Consider the following 25,638-nt stretch of genomic DNA (forward strand, 5'->3'; position numbering starts at 1 on the left):
TTTAAATTCTAGCATTTAACAGTTAATAATCATTACATATTCTGATTGCACTGCAGGTTAGTTTTGCTGCTTTGAATAACTTAGCTGCACCACATTGTCTGGCCCAATTGCAACTGATATAGTTCATATGAATTATGATTTCAATTTAAAAATTCAGTTTCATAAGTGTTTTAACCTTTGTATGATATATATATATAAAAACAAAGGATAAATGAATGAGATGTTGACCAACTTCCAATTGTGAAGACATAATACAATTAAGATGCAAAGGATGAACATATAGCTAGGAATGCTTGGTGAATCTTCTTTTTTAATTAATATAGATAGAAGTAAACATTAACATTTGGTCAAGTGTAGAATAATTTGCATTCATATTTTCATTATTACTAATGGAGGTATGTGTAGATACATGGAGACCTTGGTTTCATATTGCATACAGGGTAATTGTCCATTGGGAATTAAAGATGAAAAGCATGATAGTTAATTCTTAAAGGAAAGCTGTTCTTCATGCACAGCTTTTATTTCTCCTGTCTTTTCCATTAGAAACAAAATACTGAAAGTCAAATTCATATGGTAGCAGGAGGGAAAGATGCCATTGGCAAGGAAAAAATTGAACCCCCCTTTTTTCATTCAAGTCCAAAGGTACTAGTTTCTTCAACAGCTGTCAACAACTTTTCACAAAGCATAGAATATGATGGATAGGGTGGAAGATCCAGGCGATTGAAACAAGTATGGGCCCTGCAAAATGAAAACAATATGTAAAGCTTTAAAAACAGCATCTTTGTCTGAAATAGTCTAATCTACATCACTTGCCTTATTGATCCTTTTAAACCTGTAAATATAAATGAAACCACATATTTGTGAAGAATGTTGTGTTTGTTATTACTGTGTAAATTAATAATGAGTTTAAAAGAATATTTCAAATCATTTGCACAATTTTCCCCTCTCTCCATGTTTTCTAAGTCACAATTTCCTATTTGAACTGTAAACATAACTTCCCCATAACTAGTAAGAAAGACTGGAAAGGAAAAATGTTAACACAGGACAAGAACTTTCCTTTTAAGCTGTAAGGGTAGTGCTTATAAGAAGATTGATATACCTGTATTTGAAGCTATAATTCTGGACCTAGTTATATCCTCATTCAGAAGGTATGGCTACTCTCTACTTCTCCAAAAGGCAAGATTTATGAAATATCAAATAGGACTCTTGGTGATTTTTGCCATTTTGTGTAATTCTTTCTGAGTCATATAAACTGGCTCATGATTTTCAGTGTAATACAAAAGACCTGGATATTTTCCTTTGATTGTTCATTATTTATTTATTTAGTTGATCTATTAATTGGTTTTTACTTTAATTGATGAATTTGTGCAGATATTGCATGTTTAAATATGGTTTTAAAGATAGATATCTTGGGTGACTTCAGGGGCACTGTAACAGCCATATCTTTGAGGACAAGCCATTTGTTCAACATCATAACTATAGTTGCTGAATGAATTGTTGTTAAGTGAGGACTATCTATTGCAGTATAAATGATGAATAAATGAGTATTCAAATTTAATTAATGGTGCAATATAGTGCATAGACAGTAGCACAAATTTGACAAACTGGGAGAATGTTTTTAAAAGAAGTAAGTGGAAATTGTACTCTCTGCCTGGAAATTTCTTCAAGATCAGATAAATGAAAACTGTGTCTATAATCTTTATATAGGGAGCAACATAGTAACATATTGATTAGAGTGTTTGTTGAGGCATTATCACATGGAAATAACTGTAGAGTACTCCAAAAAGGAGTTCCGAGGGTGATGTATCCAGCCTGACTAAAGTGAAAGCCTTACAAAATTTCAAAATTGTGATAAAGGACAAATAAGAGACTAAAGTAAATCCCTTCAAAGTGAGATTGCTTAAATTTGTTGAAAATCTATACCTGAAATCCAACGTATGAGGACAGTTCTAGCATTGTCAAAATCTATTGAGCATATATTTTCCATAGAGAAGCCCAGTAGGCGAATTTTATCTATGACTTTTTAAAGCCATGATTATTTAAAACAATCTCTAAGTACTAATGGTGCCGAATCTATAGGAAATAATATTAGGTTTAGCCAAAGGCAATAAGAAGAATTGCATAGGGGTCTCAAAACTGTGGCCCATGGGCTACATCTGGCTTCCTGGAAGTATCCAGCCTGCCAGCCCTCCCATGCTTCGATCCTTTCCAAACAGCGTAGGGAGAGAAAGGAGGGTTGTATTCATCACTGTTTGGAAATGAAGATAGGATTCCCTCAATTTCTGCGATGGGGAGGGGGTTGTGAGCCAGCTAAAGGATTGCTGGGTGAGAAAGGCGAAGCATCTTCCCGTTTAAAATATTTGTAGCTTACAACATAATAAAACATATCAATATAAAAACAATTATAAATATAAAAAGAGGTTAGTATTATAGTATTAATATTATAAATTAAAATTACAACCAAAAATTGGCATGTTGTTAATATGTGGCAGTAGGGTGATCAGAAATGGACCGCACCAATCTTTGTTTTTCTTTTTTAATTTGGGAGAAATTAAATCACCTTCAGATGCCTTATCTGGTTTTAACTGGGCAATACTGTAGGTACCTTAGTTATAGACATAAGTGACAATCCTGGAGGTCTCCACAAAAGGGAATTACATCTGAGATTACAGCAGATACCTTTTTAAAAATCTTACAGAAGTGATCCTCCAATTTATCTGCCGATATTTACAAGATAGGGCCATAATACAGGTATCGTCCATCTACTGTATGAAGTACTGATTGATTAAGTGCCAAAACTAAGTGGAATTCTTATGTTTTGCCTTTAAAATTAAGTTCTTCCAATTCTCTGTTACATTTTCTTTAGCTTCAAAGGATCTTTATAATTTTTTCTCAACATTAAGTAATTGAGTATTCAAAGAATTTCCTTAAGAAAAGAATTTATTGCAATTAAGAAAGATTCTTTTACCCTTGATGCAATCATTATCATACCAAGGTTTAAACAGCATTGGCTGTTAAAAATCTTGTCCAGGGGATAAATGACTGATACAGTGACACTACTTAGAGCCGTGGTGGCAAACCTATGGCACCACAGGTGGCACGCAGAGTCCTCTCTGTGGGCATGTGCGCCGTCGCCCCAGTCCTAGGCCTTCAGCTGGGCTTTATAAAACCTTTTCACTTTAGGCCTCCGCAGCCATGTGCAAAAAAAAAAAGGTTCAATCAATCAATCAATTTCAACTTCTTGCGGGGAAAAAAAAGATCTCGCAAAGTTGGAATTGATTGATTGAACTTTTTAGTCCCACCCAGTCTGCTGTTACCACTGCAGCCACGCCCACCCAATGGGCCATGCCCACCTAATTGGCCACACCCAGCCAATGGGTCACACCCAACCGGCACCCAACGATACATAAATGGGTTTTGGGTTGCAGTTTGGGCACTCAGTCTCTAAAAGGTTTGCCTTTTAGACTCATTGAAATCAGCTAGGCAGATTTGTTTGTGTATCTGAAGCAGTGACTCAAAAGTGAAGAGCCTAGATAAAACTTTAGCCAAACTGTGAGACCATTAGTTCTGTACTTGTAATGTCAATAGGGCAAGGGGCTACTTCTAATGATTCAAGATTTGGTTCAGAATTAAAAAAAATAGTGGAAAGCGATCACTAACATCTTGAATTTCAATACAGAAGTAAGCTATAAAATGAACAAACCTCCAGGTAACCATGATATAATCAACTATACTGGCCCCATTAGAGCACCAGAATGTAAATTCCCCTTTTATACCATTTGTCATTAAATCTATCTAGATCTAACCTGTTCATATGTTGTGCCAAACGAAATCCTACAATGTTACAATTAAACTGGTAAATAGCCATATCAATTTTAGGGAGCATTGGCTGTTTAAAATAAATTTGCAAAAGAGTGTCAAATTGACCAATACTTGCATTAAAGTAATCAGCAATAATAATTATAGTGTCTGGGTGTTGATATATGTAACCCTAGTTGAGCATTGATTATTTCTCAGATCTTGGGTTTCTAGAAATGCAAGTATAGACCAACACATGCTTATAAAACATGATGTTTTAAGTTTGAATGAAGAACTACAAGAACTACAGGTATCTTTTATAAACAATTTCAATACTTTAATCTGTCTTTTATAGGACCAGGATTACCTTTAGGCAAAATGAGATGGTATGTCTTTAGGAAATAAGAGAACAGAAATTAATTTATTTTAATTTTTTTACTATTAATTTATTAATATTTTTAGTATTTTTAACCAGCATAATGGTGGTATTTGAATTCCCTGCAGAAGGGACCATCTTTCTCTGCTGTTTTTCTAATTATTCTGGACTGCATATCATGGTATTGTATTTCTGATTCTATGTGACCCTAACAGTCCATGCAAATGACAAAAGAAAGAATGGCAAAGCAAGAAACCACATAGGAAAAGAAAAGTTGCTTTACTTGACTAAGATTTTTCAACATTTAATTATTTGATATCCTCCATATTCAAAGTGGTAGAATATGAACCCCAAAGGAATTTTTGATCTGACTGCCTTTATCACTTTTAGTCTATCTTTTCTATAACACAAAATAATTAGGATATCTTTGTAAAGCAGTCTTTAACATGATAAATTGGAATATTCAGAGATGCTGTAAGACAGTCTTTTCATTAATAAAAATATCAATCATGTGAACATGAAAATAAATTGATCTCCAACTATGAATGATGGAATATCATTTTAAGAAACATACCTGGGGAGTGATGTTATTTTACCCCATTTCTCTATACAGAAACGCCGTAGTCCATTGCTTCCTCGAAGGGCTGCAAAGCCTTCATAAGGGACACTAGATGTTCCAGTAACAAACTGCAGCAACCGTAGTCTTTGCTCATTGTTGAACCTTTCTACTGCTGCCCAGAACCATCGTATTACTATATGTCCATCATGGTAACCTAAAAGAAAAGATGGGTAAAAGACAAATGCATTAGAATCATGCAAAAAAAGACATAATTGGATGTGAAGATGAACTAAACATGTTTTGCTCTATCTAGTCATATCTGCCCAAGATATTTGTGTTTTTTCCATATTAGTTTTATGTAATTGCAGGTATATCTGAATTAAGCATATCCTATATGAAGAAAAAAATAGCTATTAGACATATAAACCAACCTACAACCTATAAAATAAGTAATTTGACACATTTGACTACCTTAAAGACATGGGGCAGAATTCCCAGCAGTAACAGGACATAATATAATGAAAAAATGGTGAGGAAGAATAATTGCAATGTTTACCACCCCGATATTCTGTGTTATTGCGCCAATCATTAAGATCGATTTCAGCTGTGCCAGCGATTACCAATTCTAGCTCTCTAGCATCAAAAAGTGAAACAAGTCTTGAGTCTACGACCTGAAAAATAAAGCACAGATGCTACTAATAAATACAGAAATGTCAAAAGACTCAATATTTTACACAAATTAGGTATATTTGCAAATTCCAGAAAGCTGGTTTCCCATTATTAACTATAACTAGCCTTGGTGGAGCAGTGGGCTAATGCCTCCTTAAGTAACACCAGCTGCCTGCAATTAGTGCAGGTTCGAGTCCCACCAGGCTCAAGGTTGACTCAGCCTTCCATCCTTCCGAGGTAGGTAAAATGAGGACCCAGATTGTTGGGGGCAATTAAGCTGACTTTGTAATAATGCCACTTGGGGTGTGTGTGAAAGCCCTAATAAGCAGGCATATACATAGAATGAAGGCTACTGCTAAGCTTGTAAGCCGCCCTGAGTCTTCGGAGAAGGGCGGGATATAAATGGAATTAAAATAAAAAAATAAAAAATAAAAATTATTAAAGATTTAATTGAATATTTTCCCCATGTATTATTTTAATGTGGATTAATTGTTTGCTTGTATAGTTTTGATCTGCAGGTTTTATTAAGGCTATTATTGCACTATTCTCTGCCATTGACATAGCAATAAATGATAACACTGATCAATTAGTGCTCAATAAAATTCTAATTATTTTAAATAGGTCAGTAGAAGAAAATTATTTTAAATATTATATCAGTAGAAAAGAATAGTGGAAGAGAGCCAATTTGTTGTGGTGAAGGTGCTAGGCCAGTGATGGTAAACCTTTTAGAGACTGAGTGCCCAAACTGCAACCCAAAACCCACTTATGTATCGTTGGGTGCCAGGTGGGCGTGACCCATTGGCTGGGTGTGGCCAATTAGGTGGGCATGGCCCATTGGGTGGGTGTGGCTGCAGTGGTAATGGCAGACTGGGTGGGACTAAAAAGTTCAATCAATCAATTCCAACTTTGCGAGATCTTTTTTTCCCTGCAAGAAGTTGAAATTGATTGATTGATTGAACCTTTTTTTTTTGCACATGGCTGTGGAGGCCTAAAGCAAAAAGGTTTTATAAAACCCAGCTGAAGGCCTAGGACTGGGGTGATGGCACGCATGCCCACAGAGAGGGCTTTGCGTGCCACCTGTGGCATGTGTGCTAGGCTAAACCAGGTGCTAGGCTAAACCAGGAAAATGTGGGTTCTAATCCTGCCCTTGGGCCAGCCCATCTCTGAATCCTAGGAAGGAGGCTACATTAAACTTTAAAAAAAAACAGGAGAAAAAAAACTGCACAACTAAAATGTACAGCTTTGATTTAAGTTTCTGATTTTCTGTCACTCACAAAAATGGGGCTCAGAAGTTGTGCAAAAACTTCAAAATTGGTAATAATTTCATTTAAGCCAATCATCAGGCCACGGGCCCTCTACCAGGCTGCAACCTGTTCAAAACCAGGCCATGGGAGAGATGGGCAAGTGCAAGTGCATAAACTGCCATTCACATGAGCGGAGGGTGTTTGCACTATGCAAGTCGAGCTTTGCATATGAGGGCAAGCATTTTCCACTTCTGTGAATGGAGCTTCATGCATGCGTGCACCTGCAACTCACACATACTCACATGCTAAGCCACCAAGCTGGAAAGGTTGGAGACCGCTGATTTAAGAGACTTGGGCCCAGGGGGAAGGGAAAATATAACAATGGGCAGTACCAAGATTTTAGTGAAAGTTTGTAGAGGGAATCCTAATGTTATATAGGCACAAATCTTTACATTTGTTTTCATTTTAAAAACGGAATTTGCACTTCAATTTGTCATAGATTTGCTACCAAAAACTGGTAAACTATTGAAAAATAGAAGTGAAAATTCCATTACTTAATATTAAAACAAATGTACAGGTGTATAAGCATTGTACGCCTAAATAATGACAGGTCTTCTACTTATACTGATGCTTCCTATTAAGATTTGAAACCACCACTAAAGCAGTTAATTATCTGTCCTTTTTTGTACTGAATTTGCTGTAATTAAAATGCCCTTATGCTTATAACTCTTCAACTCTTATTTGATAAAATATGATACATACTTCGTAGAAGCCACGAACTAGTGCCTCGGTTTGCTGAACAACCCCTCTTTCTACTCGCCACTTAACCATTCTTTCAATATATTCCTTCTTGTTCTTTTCAGTCACTTGTGTATTTGCACCTCCAGATTTCAACTCTCTTTCTGTTACCTAAAAAAACAACAACAAATAAGCAAAACATAAATATTGGGCAGGAATATAAAAATTACCATTACCACAATTACTTTTAACTATCAAATATTGCTCAAAAAGATATTGCCTGAATATTGGCATGCTGTTTGATATTGCACTTCTGAATAGCTAGCACTACTATTTTTTCAAATGGTATTATTTTATTATGTTATCCAAATTCAAATTGGGCATTTATTCCTAACAATAATACTGAGGAATCATTTTAAAATAGAGCCTTTGTCTATGACTTTTCCCCAGATTTGTTCCTATTTCATCTCTTAAATATTTTTAACATAGCATAAATATTTTAATGCAGTATTTGTTTGAGAGCTATCATGGATGTTCCTTGTGGATGTTTATGTTTTTCTTATAAACCACAATGAACCAATTTATTGAAATTGGAGGTATGGGCATTTGTATTCTAATCAGTATTGTCTTTAAAATTGTATTAGTTATCTGTACCAGCAATACTTAAAAAATGGGGGTGTTGGTGGTTAAAATGGGTAACAAATTCTCTAAATCCTCATTATTTCACCATTTAGCTAAAAAGTAGATTTCTGAATAAAGCAGCTAAGACCATTTTTCCAACTTTTTAGATCAAACAGAGTTTTTATATGGATTTTTTTTATTAGTCTCAATATTTTTATTAGTCTTAGCATTCCCAAACTACTGCACCTCTTAATTGTTTTAATTTAGCTTTATTTAAATTGCATTATTTGGAGCAGATTCCTGATTTTCCAATATCCAAATGATAAGAAATATTAAACTATCTGAAATTTTAGTAATTCAGATACAATATATGCTGATCTTTGACTGTAATAAATATTTGATTGATTTAGGTTCAGATACATCCAGGTTTGAGAACTGCATTCTTATTGGTAATGCTATGACTTGCTATTTTTTTATATGTGTTGAAAGAATACAGGATTTTAAAAAGATACCTGCTTATTAGCAAATTAATATTGCTTGCTTTGAAGGCCCAAAATAAAGAATGAATGTTGAAACCAGCTGTTAATAGTTAACTTTATTTTGCAAATAAAAGGAGACAGTCTCTACATCATTCCTACATTTTTTTAAAAGAAGGTACTTACCTAATAGTAATAAATAATAAATAAACTTGTTTTGCCTCTGCTATTTATATGGTGAACTTTCCACCCAGTTTGCTAAAACCTTTTATTTGTGATAGACTTCTAACATAAATAAATCCCAATGATGATTGTAAAGACATTAAGCAAAGGAATACTTGTCCATTCTTATTTTATAATATTGTACTTGGTGTTTCTTGTCTTCCTATACTTTTAATAAATGATCTCCAGCTGAAATTTGTTCCTAAATTGAAATTTCTATGACTCTTCATTTCTAACTTTTAGTAGACTCATCTTAAGTTACCTGTCCAAACACTTCCTCATTCACTGTGAAAGTGAGATCCAGAATATCAGTAATGATGTTGTCTTTCATCCATTGTAAACTTTGGTGGAATTCTTCATCCAGATATTCCATATCACTAAGGTCACATGGCCTGATTGACAATAGATAATAAATAAATAATAAATTATGTTCAGGTTTCAAATAGTAAAATATTAACCAGTAGCCTCAGTTCAAATTTTAACTGTCATTAGCTACCTGCAATCAGAGCTAAGCATTGTATCAATGGCAGTAAAATTTTCAATATGAAGAATGCTGAAGAATTTTACGGCATGATTTTGTATAGGCTTCCTAGGGATCATCTAGTTGGTTAGGAAAAGAAATCCTTAGTTAGATTTAGAGTGATTGGATATATATTTTCTTAATATTATTAGAGTGAGTTACAACTTGTTGGTTCATGCTTGATATTGTTCTCTTCTGATCATGAAGTGTTATTGGACTTTTTATTCATAGAAAACTTAGCTATACATACTTTTTTACAAAGCAGTAATTCAAAATATTTCATTCTAACATATACAATAAAAGGGTAATAAAATACGTTTTGCCAAAATATATTTTAGGGAAATAAATTCAGATATGTCATAATGAATTCAAAGTTCCCCCTGTTCCCATACCTAAACGCAGTCAAGTATATAAATGCATCATACATAAGTATAATGATCAACCAACATTAAGTGATATTCCAGTTTAAAAAAGGGAACCCTTCTTTCTAGAAAAAAAGTTATTCTGCTATAGGTATAGACTCTATAACTTTAAAATTTTTAAATAGTTTTATCTGTGATTCCTGAACAACAAAATTTTAAAAGGCAAGAGATGCACAAAGAAGCATCTTCTTGAATATAGGCTCACTGTGGTTTAAAGATAATTGCAACTTCTCAGTGAGTTCTCTCTCACTCATACATATTGGCAGATTAAATATCATAAATATGCTGATCTTACTCTGTTTTCTAGCCACCTTCTCATCCATTCAAGGGATGTTGCCAAGATTCTGTCTTGGTGTCTGGATGCTTCCTCCATAAATAGGTGTGAAATTGGGAATTAGAAATTGGGGTTGAACTGTATTAAACAACCTGGTGTGTGATTTGGAAGTTGTAGACTCTTCGTCCCATTTGAACAACTGGATTGGACAGCCTTTGTATAGCTCTAACTTGCACACCAATTGTGTCTGCTTTTTGATTGGGAGACCCTGCTCATGGACACATTTGCTATGGTCAGCTTGTAATTGGATTACTTAAATGTACTTTATATGGGCCTGCCTTTAATAACCACTTATAAAATGCAACTGGTCCAGAACATAGTGGCACGGGTAGTTAGGAGACCACCTCACAAACTACACTGCTTTCTAGTGAGATTTTGAATGCAGATTAAGGAACATGTTTTTATCTATAGAGCTTCTCATGCTGGTAGGCTAAACTATTTGTGGGACCATCTGTTTCTAATTATTTCCATTCAACTGGTAAGATCTAAAAGGATCAGCATGCTTTAGATCATGGGTGTCAAACTCTATCGCATCACGTGATGTATTGTGACATTTTTTTGCCTTTGTGGAGCCGGGGTGGGTGTGGCCTGCATGTGACACATCCGACCTGCGGGCTGCTAGTTTGACACCCCTGCTCTAGATTGCTTAGGCAATGTTATCTGGTGGGATCCAGAAGAAACAACTTCTCTGGTGCCAACAGCACCACCATTTGGGTTGCTCCCAACTCTGCCTGCCTTTCAAAAAGCTTTTAAGACTTCCCAAGGGTACTAAGTCGGAGACTGGCATGAACCCCTTGAATGAATTTTTCTTGGCACTTTATGTCTGTATATTTAATTTACTTTGTCATTTTTATATGAATTTAGTTGCAATTTACTGATGTGCGCTGGCCTGAGACATGTTCTGAACAGGTGGCTATATAAATTGAATGAATAAATGAATAAATAAATTAAAGCTCTCTTTAAAATTCCACTCATCCTTCATTGCCAAGAGATTAAGAAATGCCATAATGGTTTTTTCCATTGAATTTGTAAATACTTACAGCCTTAACAATGCTTTGTAGAATGGCCTTGTGAAGAAAGCATCAAGTAGGTACTGATGAATAAGAGCAAGACCAAGGATACGACCACTAAATCGGAACCTGTACCAAATACATACATAATGAGCGATGTGTAGTTTTTGAGACAGTTTATTCCATTTTCGTTTTTTTCCTGTTGGTAAATAATGTAATATATCTAATAGCAATCAAGGCATTTCACTGACATGTGAAAATTGCCTTGGTGATTTTATCATAGGATTCATTTCATGTTATCCGAATTGATTTTCTAAGCAATATCCATCCTGACAATGTGATACAACTGCATTATAAAATTAAAATAAACCAGAAAATCAGTCTAAATTAATCCCTTGTTTTACAAACAAAAGTGCTTTGGGTCAAATCCTATGCTGCACATTTATTCAGTCATTCTCAACCTGGTAATCTCCAGATAGTAGTATGTAAACTGATCGTGTGATTGGGAATTCTGGGAGCTGCAATTCCAACAAATCTTAAAGACGCAAAGTTGGAGAAGTTGCTTTAATATTCTATATAATTATATATTACCGAACATGTGATATCTACATGTGATATATACACTGCTCCTCAAAAAGCCAAAAAAGCCACCTTACAAGGAATACTACTTGCAAGGAAATAGGGCTGTGAAATGATCCATAAAGTAGAAAACCTTATCTGGATTGCCTGATGATATGTATGTTATACCTATCAACACAGAAGCACTCCAAATCACCTTTTCTACTTTGAATGTAGATCATAGCATTAACCATCATGGGGAAAAACTGTGGTCTCATGTAAACTTATTAGAGAGGACAGAGGATACTGAATTAGGAAGGCTTTTGACCTTATCTTTGTGTTTTATCTTTTAAAACATAAGCAGGAAAAACACATCTCCATAACATTTTCATCATTCATCTATTGTTTTCCTCCCTTCTAAAAAGTTGAAGGACACAGATATACAAAGAATATTGTAGCAATACTGGGTGTTTGGCAAATTCAGAATTTTGCACTTAAATGAACTCCTTGTTTAAAAACAATGTTAAAATATTACTTTAAAAAGATTAATATGATATATGAAGCCCTGGTCATGATTCATTTTCAGATTCAACAAATATCTGTATAAAAACAAATAACAGAAAAATTAACTGTAATTGAAAGGCAAATATCTTGGTTAAAGTCTTATTTTTCTTCCTAAATAAACATAATTAGAATTTTGGGAGGAAATACAAAAGGAGAAGAAAATGTTACAAAAGTAGTAAACAATTAAATAGATATGTAAAAATTGATATATACTGTAGGTCTTAACCTATTTAGACACTGATGTGAATTAAAGTAAAAAAATACATTAGAACAAGCATATATACAGTAACTGAATCTGCTTGCTGTATCAGAACAAGGGGATGTAATATCAACAAAATTGAACATGGGCACCACTGTACAGAATTCATTGGCTCATGCTCCATTGTATTGATAAAACTGATAAAACTTGACAGAATTCATAAAACATTCACTAAAACTAAAGTTTTAGACTTTATCGAAATTGAAGAGTATCTAAAACATAAACTTGAAGGGTGGCATAAAGTCATAGGAATCAGTTCTCAGTAGATACTGATAAAATCTGCCATCTTGGAGACAACTAGTCTCTAAGTGAAGCACATTAGTACAAACAAAAGAAAGAGAACACATTCTGGTTCACAGCAGGTGTACATAGGCTAATAAAGGAGGAAATAAAATCAGGATATATCGATATCAGAATAGCAAAAATGTAGCTAGTAGAGTGGTATATAAGAACCTACAAAAGAAGCCAAAAAAGTTATTTTCTGTAAAACACAGAAAGATGAATTGGCAGGTGAGGTAATCCACTTAAAGATTAATAAAGCAATGGGTCTGGATAGTATTCATCCAGAGTTTTGAGGGAACTTCTAGGACCATTAATTGATTTCTTTAACCAGTCTCTTCTAACAGGTGAAATTCCCCAAGACTGCTGAACAGCAATGTTGTACCCTTGCACAAGAAGTGGGCTAAACAAGAAGCTAGAAACTATAGACCAGTGAGCTTAACATCTGTAGTACTGAAGTTAATGGAATCACTTCTGAAAAAAAGGAATAATGAACATTTAAAGGCACACAGCTTAATGGATGTAAAGGCCTTGGATCATCTTAATTGCTCTTCTCTGAATTTTTTCAAAACTCTCAACATCTTTTTTGCGATATGGTGACCAAAATTGTCTTATCGACAATTGTTAAGTCTGGGGTGTTATATTGCAGGTGCTTGTCTGTTTGAATTCTGAAGTCCCAGAGCATCATCATCAATCATCATCATCATCATCATCATCACTATCATTATTATTTTGTTTCTAGTTGTTTGCAGAATTGTCTTTTGTTTATCTTTTCTAGGATCTTCCCAGGTATTGATGTTAAACTGGTTTGTGTGTAGTTTCCTTTATTGAAGATAGGGACCACATCAGCCCTTTTCCAATCCTAAAGGACTTCTGCAGTGTTCTAGGATTTGTGAAAGATGTGGTGCAATTATTCTGAGATAACATTTGCCAGCTCTTTCAGAACTCTGGGATGTAATCTGTCGGGTCATGGTGATTTATTTTTGTCAAGGTTGGATAGGTGTTCTCTTACCATTTTCTTGCTTTTGATTTTTGTTTCTAGTATGTCTTTTGCAGTATTTTTTGGTGTGTTGGGTTATGGTTTCTTTTTGTGTGAAGATGATGCAAAGTATGAGTTAAGCAGCTCTGCTTTCTCCCTGTTGCCTGTAATTTCCTTGCCATCTTCTTTCTTTAGTGGGCCTACAGTTTACTTGACTTTTTTATTTTATTTTATTTTATTTTAATTCCATTTATATCCCGCCCTTCTTTGAAGACTCAGGGCGGCTTACAAGCTTAGCAGTAGCCTTCATTCTAAGTATATGCCTGCTTATTAGGGCTTTCACACACACCCCAAGCGGCATTATTACAAAGTCAGCTTAATTGCCCCCAACAATCTGGGTCCTCATTTTACCTACCTCGGAAGGATGGAAGGCTGAGTCAACCTTGAGCCTGGTGTTGTTAATATGTGGTTGTTAATATGTTAATATGTTAATATGTTGTTAATATGTTAATATTAATATGTTAATATTAATATGTTAATATGTTAATATGTTGTTAATATGTTAATATGTTAATATGTTGTTAATATGTGGTGTTGTTAATATGTGGTTGTTAATATGTGTTGTTAATATGTGGTGTTGTTAATAATATTGTTGTTAATATGTTCGAAGAAACTTTTTTTCTTTGTTTTCCTTGATTTCTGTTGCGAGTCTTTGTTTGTTCTGGGCCTTTGCTTTCCTGACTTCTTCTTTGCATGCTCTGGCTGTCTGCTGATAATCGGCCTTGGCTATGTGCCCCTTTCCATTTTTTGTACTTGTCCTATTTGTCTTTTAGTTTCTTTTTGTGCAGCCATGCGGGTTCTTCTTGGATTTCTTGTTTTTCTTTCTCAATGGTATTGTTCTGGTTTGGGCTTTTGTGATTGCTTTTTTCAGGGTTTCCCATGCTTCTTGGGTTGTTTTCCCCTTCAGAATTTTCATCCATGGGATCTTTCCTAGGTTCTCTCTGAGTTTGTTAAAGTTGGCTCTTTTGAAGTTTAGGATGTTGGTTGGATTGTTTTCTATTGCTAGTGTTTGCCTTAAATTAAATTGTAGTATGACGTGGTTGCTTTCCCCCAAGGTTCCAGCAATTTCGATTCCTTCTATCACTTCATCTCTATTTACAGTATAAGGATTAAGTCCAGTATAGCTTTTCATCTAGTTCCCTCCTCCACCTTTACAAAGTTAAGTTACAAAGTTGTTGGCTAGGTTGATTAGGAATCTGTTTAATCTCCCGCTCATTGCTGAGTTTGTCTCCCAGTTGATATCTGGATAGTTGAAGTCTCCCATTACTACTGTGGTATGCTTCCTGCATACATTTGTTAACTGGTTGGCAAAAAGTTGATCTATTTCTTCTGATTGGTAGGATGGGCTGTAATATACACCTATGGTAATGTCATTTTTTTCCTTTTTTATATTGACCCATATACATTCTGGAGAGATTTTGTCTTGGATCATGTGTATTTCTACAGATATGTAGTGTTCTCTTATGTATAGTGTAACTTCCCCTCCTCTTTTTGTAGACCTGTTTCTTTTGAACAATTTGTAACCATCTATCAGTCCATTCCATTCATGGGTTTCGTCCCACCATGTTTCTGTTATGCCAACTATGTCATACCCTCCTGTACTATTACATCTAGTTCACCTGTTTGTTCCCCAAACTTTGGCATTTATATATAAGCATTTAAGGCTTTTATATATAAAAGACACCTGTCCATAGAAGCAATCAATGAATCAGATTCCAAGCTCTCCACCATGGCCAAGAACAAAGAGCTGTCCAAGGATTCCAAGGACAAGATTATAGACTTACACAAGGCTGGAATGGTCTACAAGACTGTTGCCAAGCAGCAGTGAGAAAGTGACAACATTTGGTGCAATTATTCACATATGGAAGAAACACAAAATAATTGTCAATCTCCTCGGTCTGGGGCTCCATGCAAGATCTCATCTCGTGGAGTTTCAGTGATCATGAGAACGGTGAGGAATCAGCCCAGAACTACATAGGAGGATCTTGTCAATGATCTCAAGGCAGCTGGGACCATAGTCACCAAGAAAACAATTGATAACACACTTTGAAGGACTGAAATCCTGCAGCGCCCGTAAGGACCCCTGCTCAAGAAAGCACATGTACAGGCCTGTCTGAAGTTTGCCAATGAACATCTGAATGATTCAGAGGAAAACTGGGTGAAACTGTTTTTTGGTCTCAGATGAGACCAAAATTGAGCTCTTTGGCATCAACTCAAGTCTCCGTGTTTGGAGGAGGAATGCTGTCTATGACTCCAAGAACACCATCCCCACCATCAAACATGGAAGTGGAAACATTATGCTTTGGGGGTGTTTTTCTGCTAAGGGGATAGGACAACTTCACTGCATCAAAGGGACAATGGACGGGGCCATGTAGCATCAAATCTTGGGTGAGAACCTTCTTTCCTCAGCCAGGGCATTGAAAATGGGTTGTGGATGGGTATTCCAGCATGGCAATGACCCAAAACACATGGCCAAGGCAACAAAGGATTGGCCTAGCCAGGTCCTGGAGTGGCCTAGCCATTCTCCAGATCTTAATCCCATAGAAAATCTATGGAGGGAGCTGAAGGTTCAAGCTGCCAAATGTCAGCCTCGAAACCTTAGTGACTTGGAGAGGAACTGCAAAGAGGAGTGGGGCAAAATCCCTCTTGAGATGTGTGCAAACCTGGTGACCATTTCCAAGAAACATCTGACCTCTGTAATTGCCAGTGGGTTTTGCCACCAAGTACTAAGTCATGTTTTGAGAACAGATCAAATACTTATTTCAATTTATAACTTTTTTGAAATGCATTTTTCTAGATTTTTTGTTGCTATTTTGTCTCTCACTGTTAAAATAAACCTACCATTAAAATTATAGACTGATCATTTCTTTGTCATTAGGCAAATGTACATCAGCAGGTGATCAAATAATTTTCCCCCCTCACTGTAGGTCCTGTTCTATTCAATGTGTTTGTAAGTGAGGTTCCTAAGTAAGATTTGTCTTTTTGTTGATGACACAAAGATGTGTAAAAGAATTGATGTTTCTAGGGGTATGATTTGGCATTGCTGGAAAATTGGTCAAAAATGTGCAAACTAGAATTCAGTGTTTCTAAATGTAAGATCATGCACTTAGGAGAAAACAACCCTATGGCAGGGTACAGTATTGGGTACAGTGTTAGCTAGAGAAACAGAAAAAACAATATTTATGTGTGTTCATAGAAGATGACTTCAAAATGAGTAAATAGTGTGAAGTCAAACAAAATTCTGGGATGCATCGCCAGAGGAATTACTAGCAGGAAAAAGAAAGTGCTAATCCTGCAATATAGAGCTTTAGTTCAGACCCCATTTTGGAATACTATGTCTAGTTATGGGCACCTCATTAAAAAAAGATATTAATAAGATTGAGCAAGACCAGAAATGGGCAAAAAATGATGTAAGGTCTGAGGGACAAAACATATCAGGAGAGATTGGAGGAACTGAATATGTACAGCATGGAGGACAGAAGGGAAAGAGGGGACTTGATTGAAATCTTTAAATGTACTAAGGATGCAAATAAGGTTCTGTAAGGCAGTATTTTCAACATTAATCAAAAGCCTATAAAGCCCTAAATGGCTTGGGTCCGGGATATTTAAGGGAACACCTGCTGCCAGCATCAAGTTCCCTTCGTCCATTGCGCTCGCAGAGGGAGGGTCTTCTCAGGGTGCCGCCAATAAAAGATTGCCGGCGGATAATACCCAGGGGGAGAGCCTTTTCTGTGGGTGCGCCTGCCCTCTGGAACCAGCTGCCCGTGGAGCTCAGAACTGCCCCTGACCTACGTTCATTCCGCCGAGACCTGAAGACTTGGCTCTTTGAGCTCTCTGACCCAGGCTGAGAATTTTAACTGGGGCTTTATTTTCAGGGATAATTTAATCTTTTATTTGTCTTTTAACTTGTAGTTTGTATTGGTATGATTTTAAAATGCCCTGTAAACCGCCCTGAGTCCTCTGGGAAAGGGCGGTATATAAATCTAATAAAATAAATAAAAAATAAATAAATAAATACAGTATGTGAGAAGATCCTGGAAAAGATAATCAAACAACAAATCTGGCAACACCTAGAGGCAAACAAAGTTATAACAGAAGCCAACTTGAGTTTGTCCTAAATAAATCATGTCAAACAAATCTTATTGCATTTTTTGAAAAATTGACAAATTAGTTGACAGCAAAATACTATGAACATAATTTACTTGGACTTCCCTAAAGCATTAATCCTAGTGGGACGATCCCTTGACTATGAGCCAGCAATGTGCCGCAGTGGCCAAAAAAGCTAATACAATGCTGGGTTGTATAAATAGAGGCACAGAATCAAGATCATGTGAAGTATTAGTACCGCTATATAAAACCCTAGTGAAACCACACCTGGAATACTGCGACCAATTTTGGTCACCATACTACAAAAAAGATGTTGACACCTTGGAAAAAGTCCAGAGAAGAGCAACTAAGATGATCCAAGGCCTGGAGATTAAAACATATCAAGAACGGTTGCAGGACTTGGGTTTGGCTAGTCTAAAAAAAAGAAGAAATAGGGGGTGACATGATAGCAGTATTCCAATATTTGAGAGGCTGTCACAAAGAAGAAAGGGTCAAATTATTATCCAAAGTACCAGAGGGCAGGACAAGAAACAATGGTTGGAAAGTGACCAAAGAGAGAAGCAACCTGGAATTAAGGAGAAACTTTCTAACAGTAAGGACAATTAACCAGTGGAATAGCTTGCCTTCAGAAATCGTGGGCGCTCCATCACTGGAGATTTTAAAGAAGAGACTAGACAGTCACTTGTCTGAGATGGTATTGGTTCTCCTGCTTGAGGGGGGGGGGGCTGGCCTAGAAGACCTCAAATGTTCCTTCCAGCTCTAATTTATTCTCTACTCTCTTTAAATACAGTAGAGCATGCCCTACTAATTGGTAAAATCACTATCAGATGGATTTGTAACTGGCTGACCAACAGCACTCAACATGTAATCCTTAATAGTTCTACCTGTATATGCAGGGAAGTATGCAGTGGGTACCACAAGATTCTGTCTTAGGTCCAGTACTCCTCAACATCTTCATAAATGATTTAAATGAGAGGATAGAAAAGGAACTAATTAAATTGCAGACAACACCAAGTTGGCCGGAATAGCCAACGCTCCAGAAAGTAGACTCAAGATCCTGAAGGACCTCCACAGACTTGAGCACTGGGCCCTTCAAACAAAATATAATTCAATGACAAGAATATTTAAGGGTTTACTCTTATATAAGAAAAAACAAATGCACGGGTATAGAATGGGTGGTATCTGATCTAAAAGAAATTATAGGGATCAAGGAGTCCTAGTAGATAACCACTTAAATATGAGCCAGCAGTGTGCTGCAATTGCCAAAAAAGCTAATAAAGTCCCAGGCTGCATTAAAAGAGGGATAGAATCAAGATGACTTGAAGTATTAGTACTGCTTTATAATGCTTTGGTAAGACTATATTTGGAATAGTGCTTCCAGTTTTGGTTGCCAAGATATAAAAAAGATGTTCAGACTCTAGAAAGTGTGCAGAAAAAGCAACAAAGATGATTAGGGACTGGAAACCAAAATATACAAAGAATGGTTGCAGAAACTGGGTCTACTCTAATGAAAAAATGACTAGGGATGACATAACATTTATCATATCTAAGAGACTGCCCAGAAGAAAAGGGATCTCCAAAGCACCTGAAGGCAAGACAAGACACAATGGATGGAAACTAATCAAGGAGAGAAGGTAAAGGTAAAGGTAAAGGTTCCCCCGCACATGTGTGCTAGTCGTTTCCGACTCTAGGGGCCGGTGCTCATCTCCGTTTCAAAGCCGAAGAGCCAGCGCTTGTCCGAGGACGTCTCCGTGGTCATGTGGCCGGCATGACTAGACGCCAAAGGCGCACGGAACGCTGTTACCTTCCCACCATAGTGGTCCCTATTTTTCTACTTGCATTTTTACATGCTTTCGAACTGCTAGGTTGGCAGAAGCTGGGACGAGTAACAGGCGCTCACTCTGTTACACGGCACTTGGGATTCAACCCGCCAAACTGCCGACCTTCAGATCGACAAGCTCAGCGTCCTAACCCACTGAGCTACCACGTCCCTCCAATCAAGGAGAGAAGCAACCTATAATTAAGAAGAAATTTTCTGACGGTTAGAACAAGTAATCAGTGGAATAGCTTCCTTTCAAAAGTTGTGGGTATTCCATTATTGGAGGTTTTAAAGAAGAAATTGGATATCCATCTATCTGAAATCGTATAGGGTCTCCTGATTAAGCTGGGATTGAACTAGAAGACCTCCAAAGTCCCTTCCAACTCTGTTATTCTGATTTCTGTGAATAGTAACTTATGGTTATAAAACCCTGGATGAATCTATCAAAATATACTGGAATAATACCAAAGGTGTTTGCCATTTCTTTTAGTATTAATTTTCCATAAACTTGCTTTCCATCTCATAAGTTATTTTATCTCTGTATTTAAAAAAAAAAGAGAAAGAATGAGTTTATTATTTGATTCTATTTGTTTTGCCTCTAGCTCTCCTCCTAGAACATTTTATTGTATGAGATGATAAGAGGCTTGATCCAATTTTTTGGAAGGTTCCTGAGAGTAGTATATTAAGAAAATAGATGATAATAATAATAATAATAATAATAATAATAATAATAATAATAATAATAATAATAATAATAATAATAATAATAGGAATAATAAGAAGAAGAACAACAACAACAACAAGAAGAAGTTGGAAGGGACCTTGGAGGTCATCTAGTCCAACCCCCTGCTCAGGCAGGGAACCCTACACCATTTCAGACAAGTGGCTGGCTAGTCTCTTCTTAAAAACTTCCAGTGTTGGAGCATTCACCACTTCTGGAGGCAGGTTGTTCCACTGGTTAATTGTTCTAACTGTCAGGAAGTTTCTCCTTAGTTCTAGGTTGCTTCTCTCCTTGACTAGTTTCCATCCATTGCTTCTTGTCCTGCTTTCAGGTGTTTTGGAGAATAGCTTGACTCCCTCTTCTTTGTGGCAGCCCCTGAGATATTGGAACATTGCTATCATGTCCCCCCTCATCCTTCTCTTCATTAAATTAGAAGACATACCCAATTCCAGCAACTGTTCCCCATATGTTTTAGCCTCCAGTCCCCCAATCATCTTTGTTGCTCTTCTCTGTACTCTTTCTAGAGTCTCGACATCTTTTTTACATCGTGGTGACCAAAACTGGATGCAGTATTCCAGGTGTGGCCTCACCAAGGCATTGTAAAGTGGTATTAGTACTTCACGCAATCTTGATTCTATCTCTCTGTTAATGCAGCCTAGCACTGTGTTGGCTTTTTTGGCAGCTACAGCACACTGCTGGCTCATATTTAAGTGATTGTCCACTAGGACTCCGAGATCTCTCTCACAGTTGCTACTATTGAGCAAGCAACTATACCTGTGCATTTGATTTTTCCTGCCTAAATGTAGAACCTTACTTTTTTCACAATTGAATTTCATTTTGTTAGATAGTGCCCAGTGTTCGAGTCTGTCCAGATCCTCCTGTATCTTAAGCCTATCTTCTGGAGTATTGGCTATTCCTGCCAGCTTGGTGTCGTCTGCAAATTTGATGAGTTCCCAATCTATCCCCTCATCCAAATTGTTGATGAAGATGTTGAAGAGCCCTGGGCCCAAAACAGAGCCCTGGGGCACCCCACTACACACTTCCTTCCATGTAGATGCAGTTCCATTGAGGACCACACGCTGAGTACGGCCTTTCAGCCAGCTACGAATCCATCTGGTGGTGATGCTATCTAACCCACATTTTTGTATCTTATCAAGTAGTAGGTTGTGATCTACTTTATCAAATGCCTTACTGAAGTTTAAGTAAATTATATCTACAGCATTCCTCAGGTCCACTAGATTTCTTGTGAATATTTAAGTTTTGCAAATGAATTAATATATATACTCAGTAATGTCAAAATAAATGTCAATATTTATCATAAAAAGTGGTAAAACTTTCCATACATCTTTTGACACTTTTTCTTACCAACCAATAAATTAGCTAAGTTGTATTCTACTAATGTGTATTAAACAAAGTTTTTCATTGTGTTTTATTCTTTTTCAAAGAGGGAATTTATGAAAAAGAGCATCAATCAATCTCTTAGTACAGCACTGCACAAAATTGAAAATGAAGTACATTATCTTTATTTGCTCTGACACCAAGAGATACTTGACATTGCCTGAATTCCTATAACCAAGGAACTTATTTTGTTGCACTTAATTTAAAATTTGTACACCAAAAAGCCATCTATTCCTATCACTAAGAAGGAATGAAAAGTTGTTTGTGAAAATGGTACTGCAATGCTATTATAATAACACAGTTGCAAGACACAGTTATTATACTGTGGGAATTTTTCACATATTGTGAAAAAACTCAGTTGGGAAAAGAATTAAAATGTTATTAAACACAAGAATGTTTTTTTCCTGAAGGAATTATTTTTTCTGAGGCCATTTTTCCAGCATGTAAAATATTAATATTATCAGTGTAGCTGTCAAATATTATCAACAATGTTGCTAGCAAAATCATCTCCAATAAAAACAACTTTTAGGATTTCAAAATGCATAGACAGTTATGAGACCTTATAAAAAGAGACACCTAAGTGGCACAATGAAAAATAAGGACCAAACGAGACTAAGCATATTTGGGTGTATACTATTGTGATCAGAGCAGCAAAATATAAGGATTTCTGTCTCCTTATCATTCCCACAGCCCAGTGTTCTTTCTCAAAGTGACCTTTACCCTATTGGGAAGAAATGTGCAAGAGGAAAATCTAAGGGGCTGCTGTGAGAAATTTTTAAGTCATCTGGAAGAAAAAGTCACTCAGATTTACTTGGAGCTTCATAATAGCTGGGGTAGGTCCAAAGGAGATGGCTCTGATTATCTGGCTGACTTTGATCCTGTGAGTGCTAAGGAAGTAGATGGGATCCTCTATACCAGTGATGGCGAACCTTTAGAGACCAAGTGCCCAAACTGCAATCCAAAACCCACTTATGTATTGTCGGGTGCTAGGTGGGCATGGCCCATTGTGTGGGTTTGGCCAAATGGGTGGGCTTGGCCCATTGGGTGGGCGTGGCTGCGGTGGTAACGGCAGACTGGGTGGGACTAAAAAGTTCAATCAATCAATTCCAACTTCACAAGATCTTTTTTTCCCATGAGAAGTTGAAATTGATTGATTGATTGAACCTTTTTTTTTTGCACATGGCGGTGGAGGCCTAAAGCGAAAAGGTTTTATAAAACTCAGCTGAAGGCCTAGGACTGGGGTGATGGTGTGCATGCCCACAGAGAGGGCTCTGCGTGCCACCTGTGGCATGCGTGCCATAGGTTCGCCATCATGGCTCTATACCAGTAGCTCAGATACGTGTAATCTGGACCCCTTCTTTTTCTTGTTGATGAAAACCTTCAAGGAGAGGGATTGGAGTAGTGGTGAATATGTCCTTCAGAGAGAAAGTGTTACTCCTTTCTTTGAAAGAGACAATTCTTTATTCTCAAGAAACACTCTTCAACATAAATATACTGGATGATCCTTGTCTGTTTCAAATCTCTCCTAAGGTTGTATAGGCAGTATTAATTGCAATAATGCGTTGGGGAATTGTACATCACTGAAAATCAGATGCTTCAGTATACAATTTTCTAACTTACCCAGTAAAAAAGAAAAAACTCCAGAACCTGAAATCACTTAAATAAATTTACTTTAAAATATAGGAAAATCACATCCAGTAAGAATATAGGTTTTGGTTCCAACAAAAATACTGTCTATTTGAAATGTATCTATTTGAATAAAACAATTACTGCTAATAGACAATGTTTGCAAATAGTTTTTAATTTAACAAATTGCTTTACAAGTTGAACAGATTCCTGATGATTTAGATATTGTTACATCTGGCGTTGTCTGGATGTAAGCATAGCAGAGATTTCCTCCTTTATCAAAAATAATGTTTTTCATGATATGTTAAAATATTTTGTTGCACTTATCAGATAACTTTATAATCTTATTTCTTTTCAAAGAGTTCCTAATCATAAATGTATTATATAAATATATATATTTCATGTTCAAACCTGGAAGCAAATAAAAGTGAGAATTGAATGCCATGTCATTCAGTATAATCTTGCAAACTAATCAATACTTTTGTTGGTTCATTCTAGAACCAGAATGCATTTTTCCAGTGGAGAGAACAAGAGGTAAACAATTATATTATTGAAATGGAAGGAAAAATAATGTGCATTTCCATTTCCAGTTCTTTTGATTTCAACATGTTGATTTTTTAAAAAAATATTTATCCCACCCTTTCTTTTCATATTCAACAAAGTGGCAAACATACCAATACTCTTGTATTCCCCACATCAACCCTATCAGATGGGTTGGGCTGAGAGAGAGTGACTGGCCAAAGTCAATCAGTTATTTTTCATGTCTAATGCAAGACTAGAACTCACAATTTCTGGTTTCTAGGCCCATACCTTAATCATTACACTAAGTGTTTCCACTACCTAGTTAAGAATGTAAGGAAGTCAGAGTTTCTATTTTGAAATTTCCTCCAGAAATTCCCTTCCCAGTTGATGCCTGCAAGAATAACACTCAAGCAGTTTTCAGGAATTGAATGCAGTATTTATTCAACCTGTGCATGGAAATCTATACAAGTAGCCAGATGATTTGGTCACATAGCCCAAGGCTGCCTTCTGATGATGGATTTTTAAGGTATCGGAGGAAGAGATCTTTCTCATTATATTATACATAATCCTACTTTAATTGGAAACACAGGCAATTACTGTTCAGCAATAATGCTTTGCTTGGTTGCGATTTGCGAGAATTTCTACTTACAATGCTAATGATTTCAGCATTAGATTTGTTTAGCTATTTCTTTCACAAGGGATATATGAGTTAAATGCTACATAATTTATCAGCCAGAAGCTAGAAAATTTTCTGGTGGTCTTTCTTCCAAGCACTAATCAGGTCTGATCCTGCTAAACATTTTGAGACTGGTCACATTCTGGTAAGGGCTGCCACATAACCAGCTAAAATAATAATCACGCACAAGCAAAACCAGGATTCTAATAGGATCATTTCCTGTCTTTGCAGGGCAACAGCTTGCCCAGATACCATGAGAGAAAATGAGAGTTTCGATTTGAACTTTAATTCAATAGAAAATTCTAGGACCTAAATGACTAATAGAGAATTTAATTTATGCTGAATCATTTTTAATATGACAGTTAGAGTATTCTAACTGTGGTTTATGAATGAAAAAAAATATTTAACTCTTATAAATACATTTGTCTATTTAATATAGCAACACTTTGGCACAAGTCTCTATTTCATCAATCTAGTTCTCTGCTGACATGCGGTCTGTAGGTTTGGTATGGTAGATAAAACCTCTTAACAAAAAAACTTTTAACACTATTTTACTTATATAACTCTGTACCATATCAATAATATTAAAAGCAACAAATTAAGGTTTGGATGGCATGGGTATCTATGGTACGATAAAGTTAATGTTGATTTTAATAATCATTTTATTAGATGTGCCATATTATAAAACAAAGTTCTTTGTGAAATTGCCTCTATGGGTGTCCCCCAAGAAGTTTTTTTTAGAAAATAAATAGTGGTAAAGCCGAACTGGTGGATCTATGGTAAAACAGTATCTTTCAATTCTTCCTCAAGTCTAAGGAAGAACTAGAATTAGAAGGTCACATTTGCCATTGGTTTACATACCTACAAATAAAGGAAAGATTTAAACTAGGTGAAAAAACATCATGGGCTTGAGTTTCCAAAAAATGAACTGGAAATTTGACTATGCAGTAGTGATGATCATATTGTTGCTAAGGTCTATGAAATGTTATTATAATTGAATTTGGAAAATGAACATGTAAAACACTGTAAGATCCAGTGGGCAAGGAATCTTGGGTACAATGGGAGGATATGTGGATAAAAG

General features: G+C 36.1%; 1 protein-coding gene across 1 annotated transcript in view; it reads right to left on the bottom strand.

Moving 5' to 3' along the window:
- Positions 1 to 578: 578 nt before the first annotated feature.
- The window catches only part of HECW1 (HECT, C2 and WW domain containing E3 ubiquitin protein ligase 1), a gene marked incomplete at its 5' end in the record, with an annotated part of 165,350 nt that continues 140,290 nt past the window's right edge, over positions 579 to 25,638 (bottom strand). Inside the window, 6 exons of the mRNA XM_081346221.1 lie at positions 579 to 738; positions 4,749 to 4,947; positions 5,290 to 5,404; positions 7,409 to 7,555; positions 8,966 to 9,095; positions 11,020 to 11,118. Of these exons, the coding sequence (XP_081202347.1) occupies positions 627 to 738; positions 4,749 to 4,947; positions 5,290 to 5,404; positions 7,409 to 7,555; positions 8,966 to 9,095; positions 11,020 to 11,118 (802 nt within the window). The 3' untranslated portion in view covers positions 579 to 626. The remainder of the gene's footprint in view (positions 739 to 4,748; positions 4,948 to 5,289; positions 5,405 to 7,408; positions 7,556 to 8,965; positions 9,096 to 11,019; positions 11,119 to 25,638) is intronic.

Source organism: Vipera berus, assembly GCF_964194415.1.
Source record: "Vipera berus genome assembly, chromosome: Z".
In the NCBI taxonomy this organism is placed as follows: Eukaryota; Metazoa; Chordata; class Lepidosauria; order Squamata; family Viperidae; genus Vipera; species Vipera berus.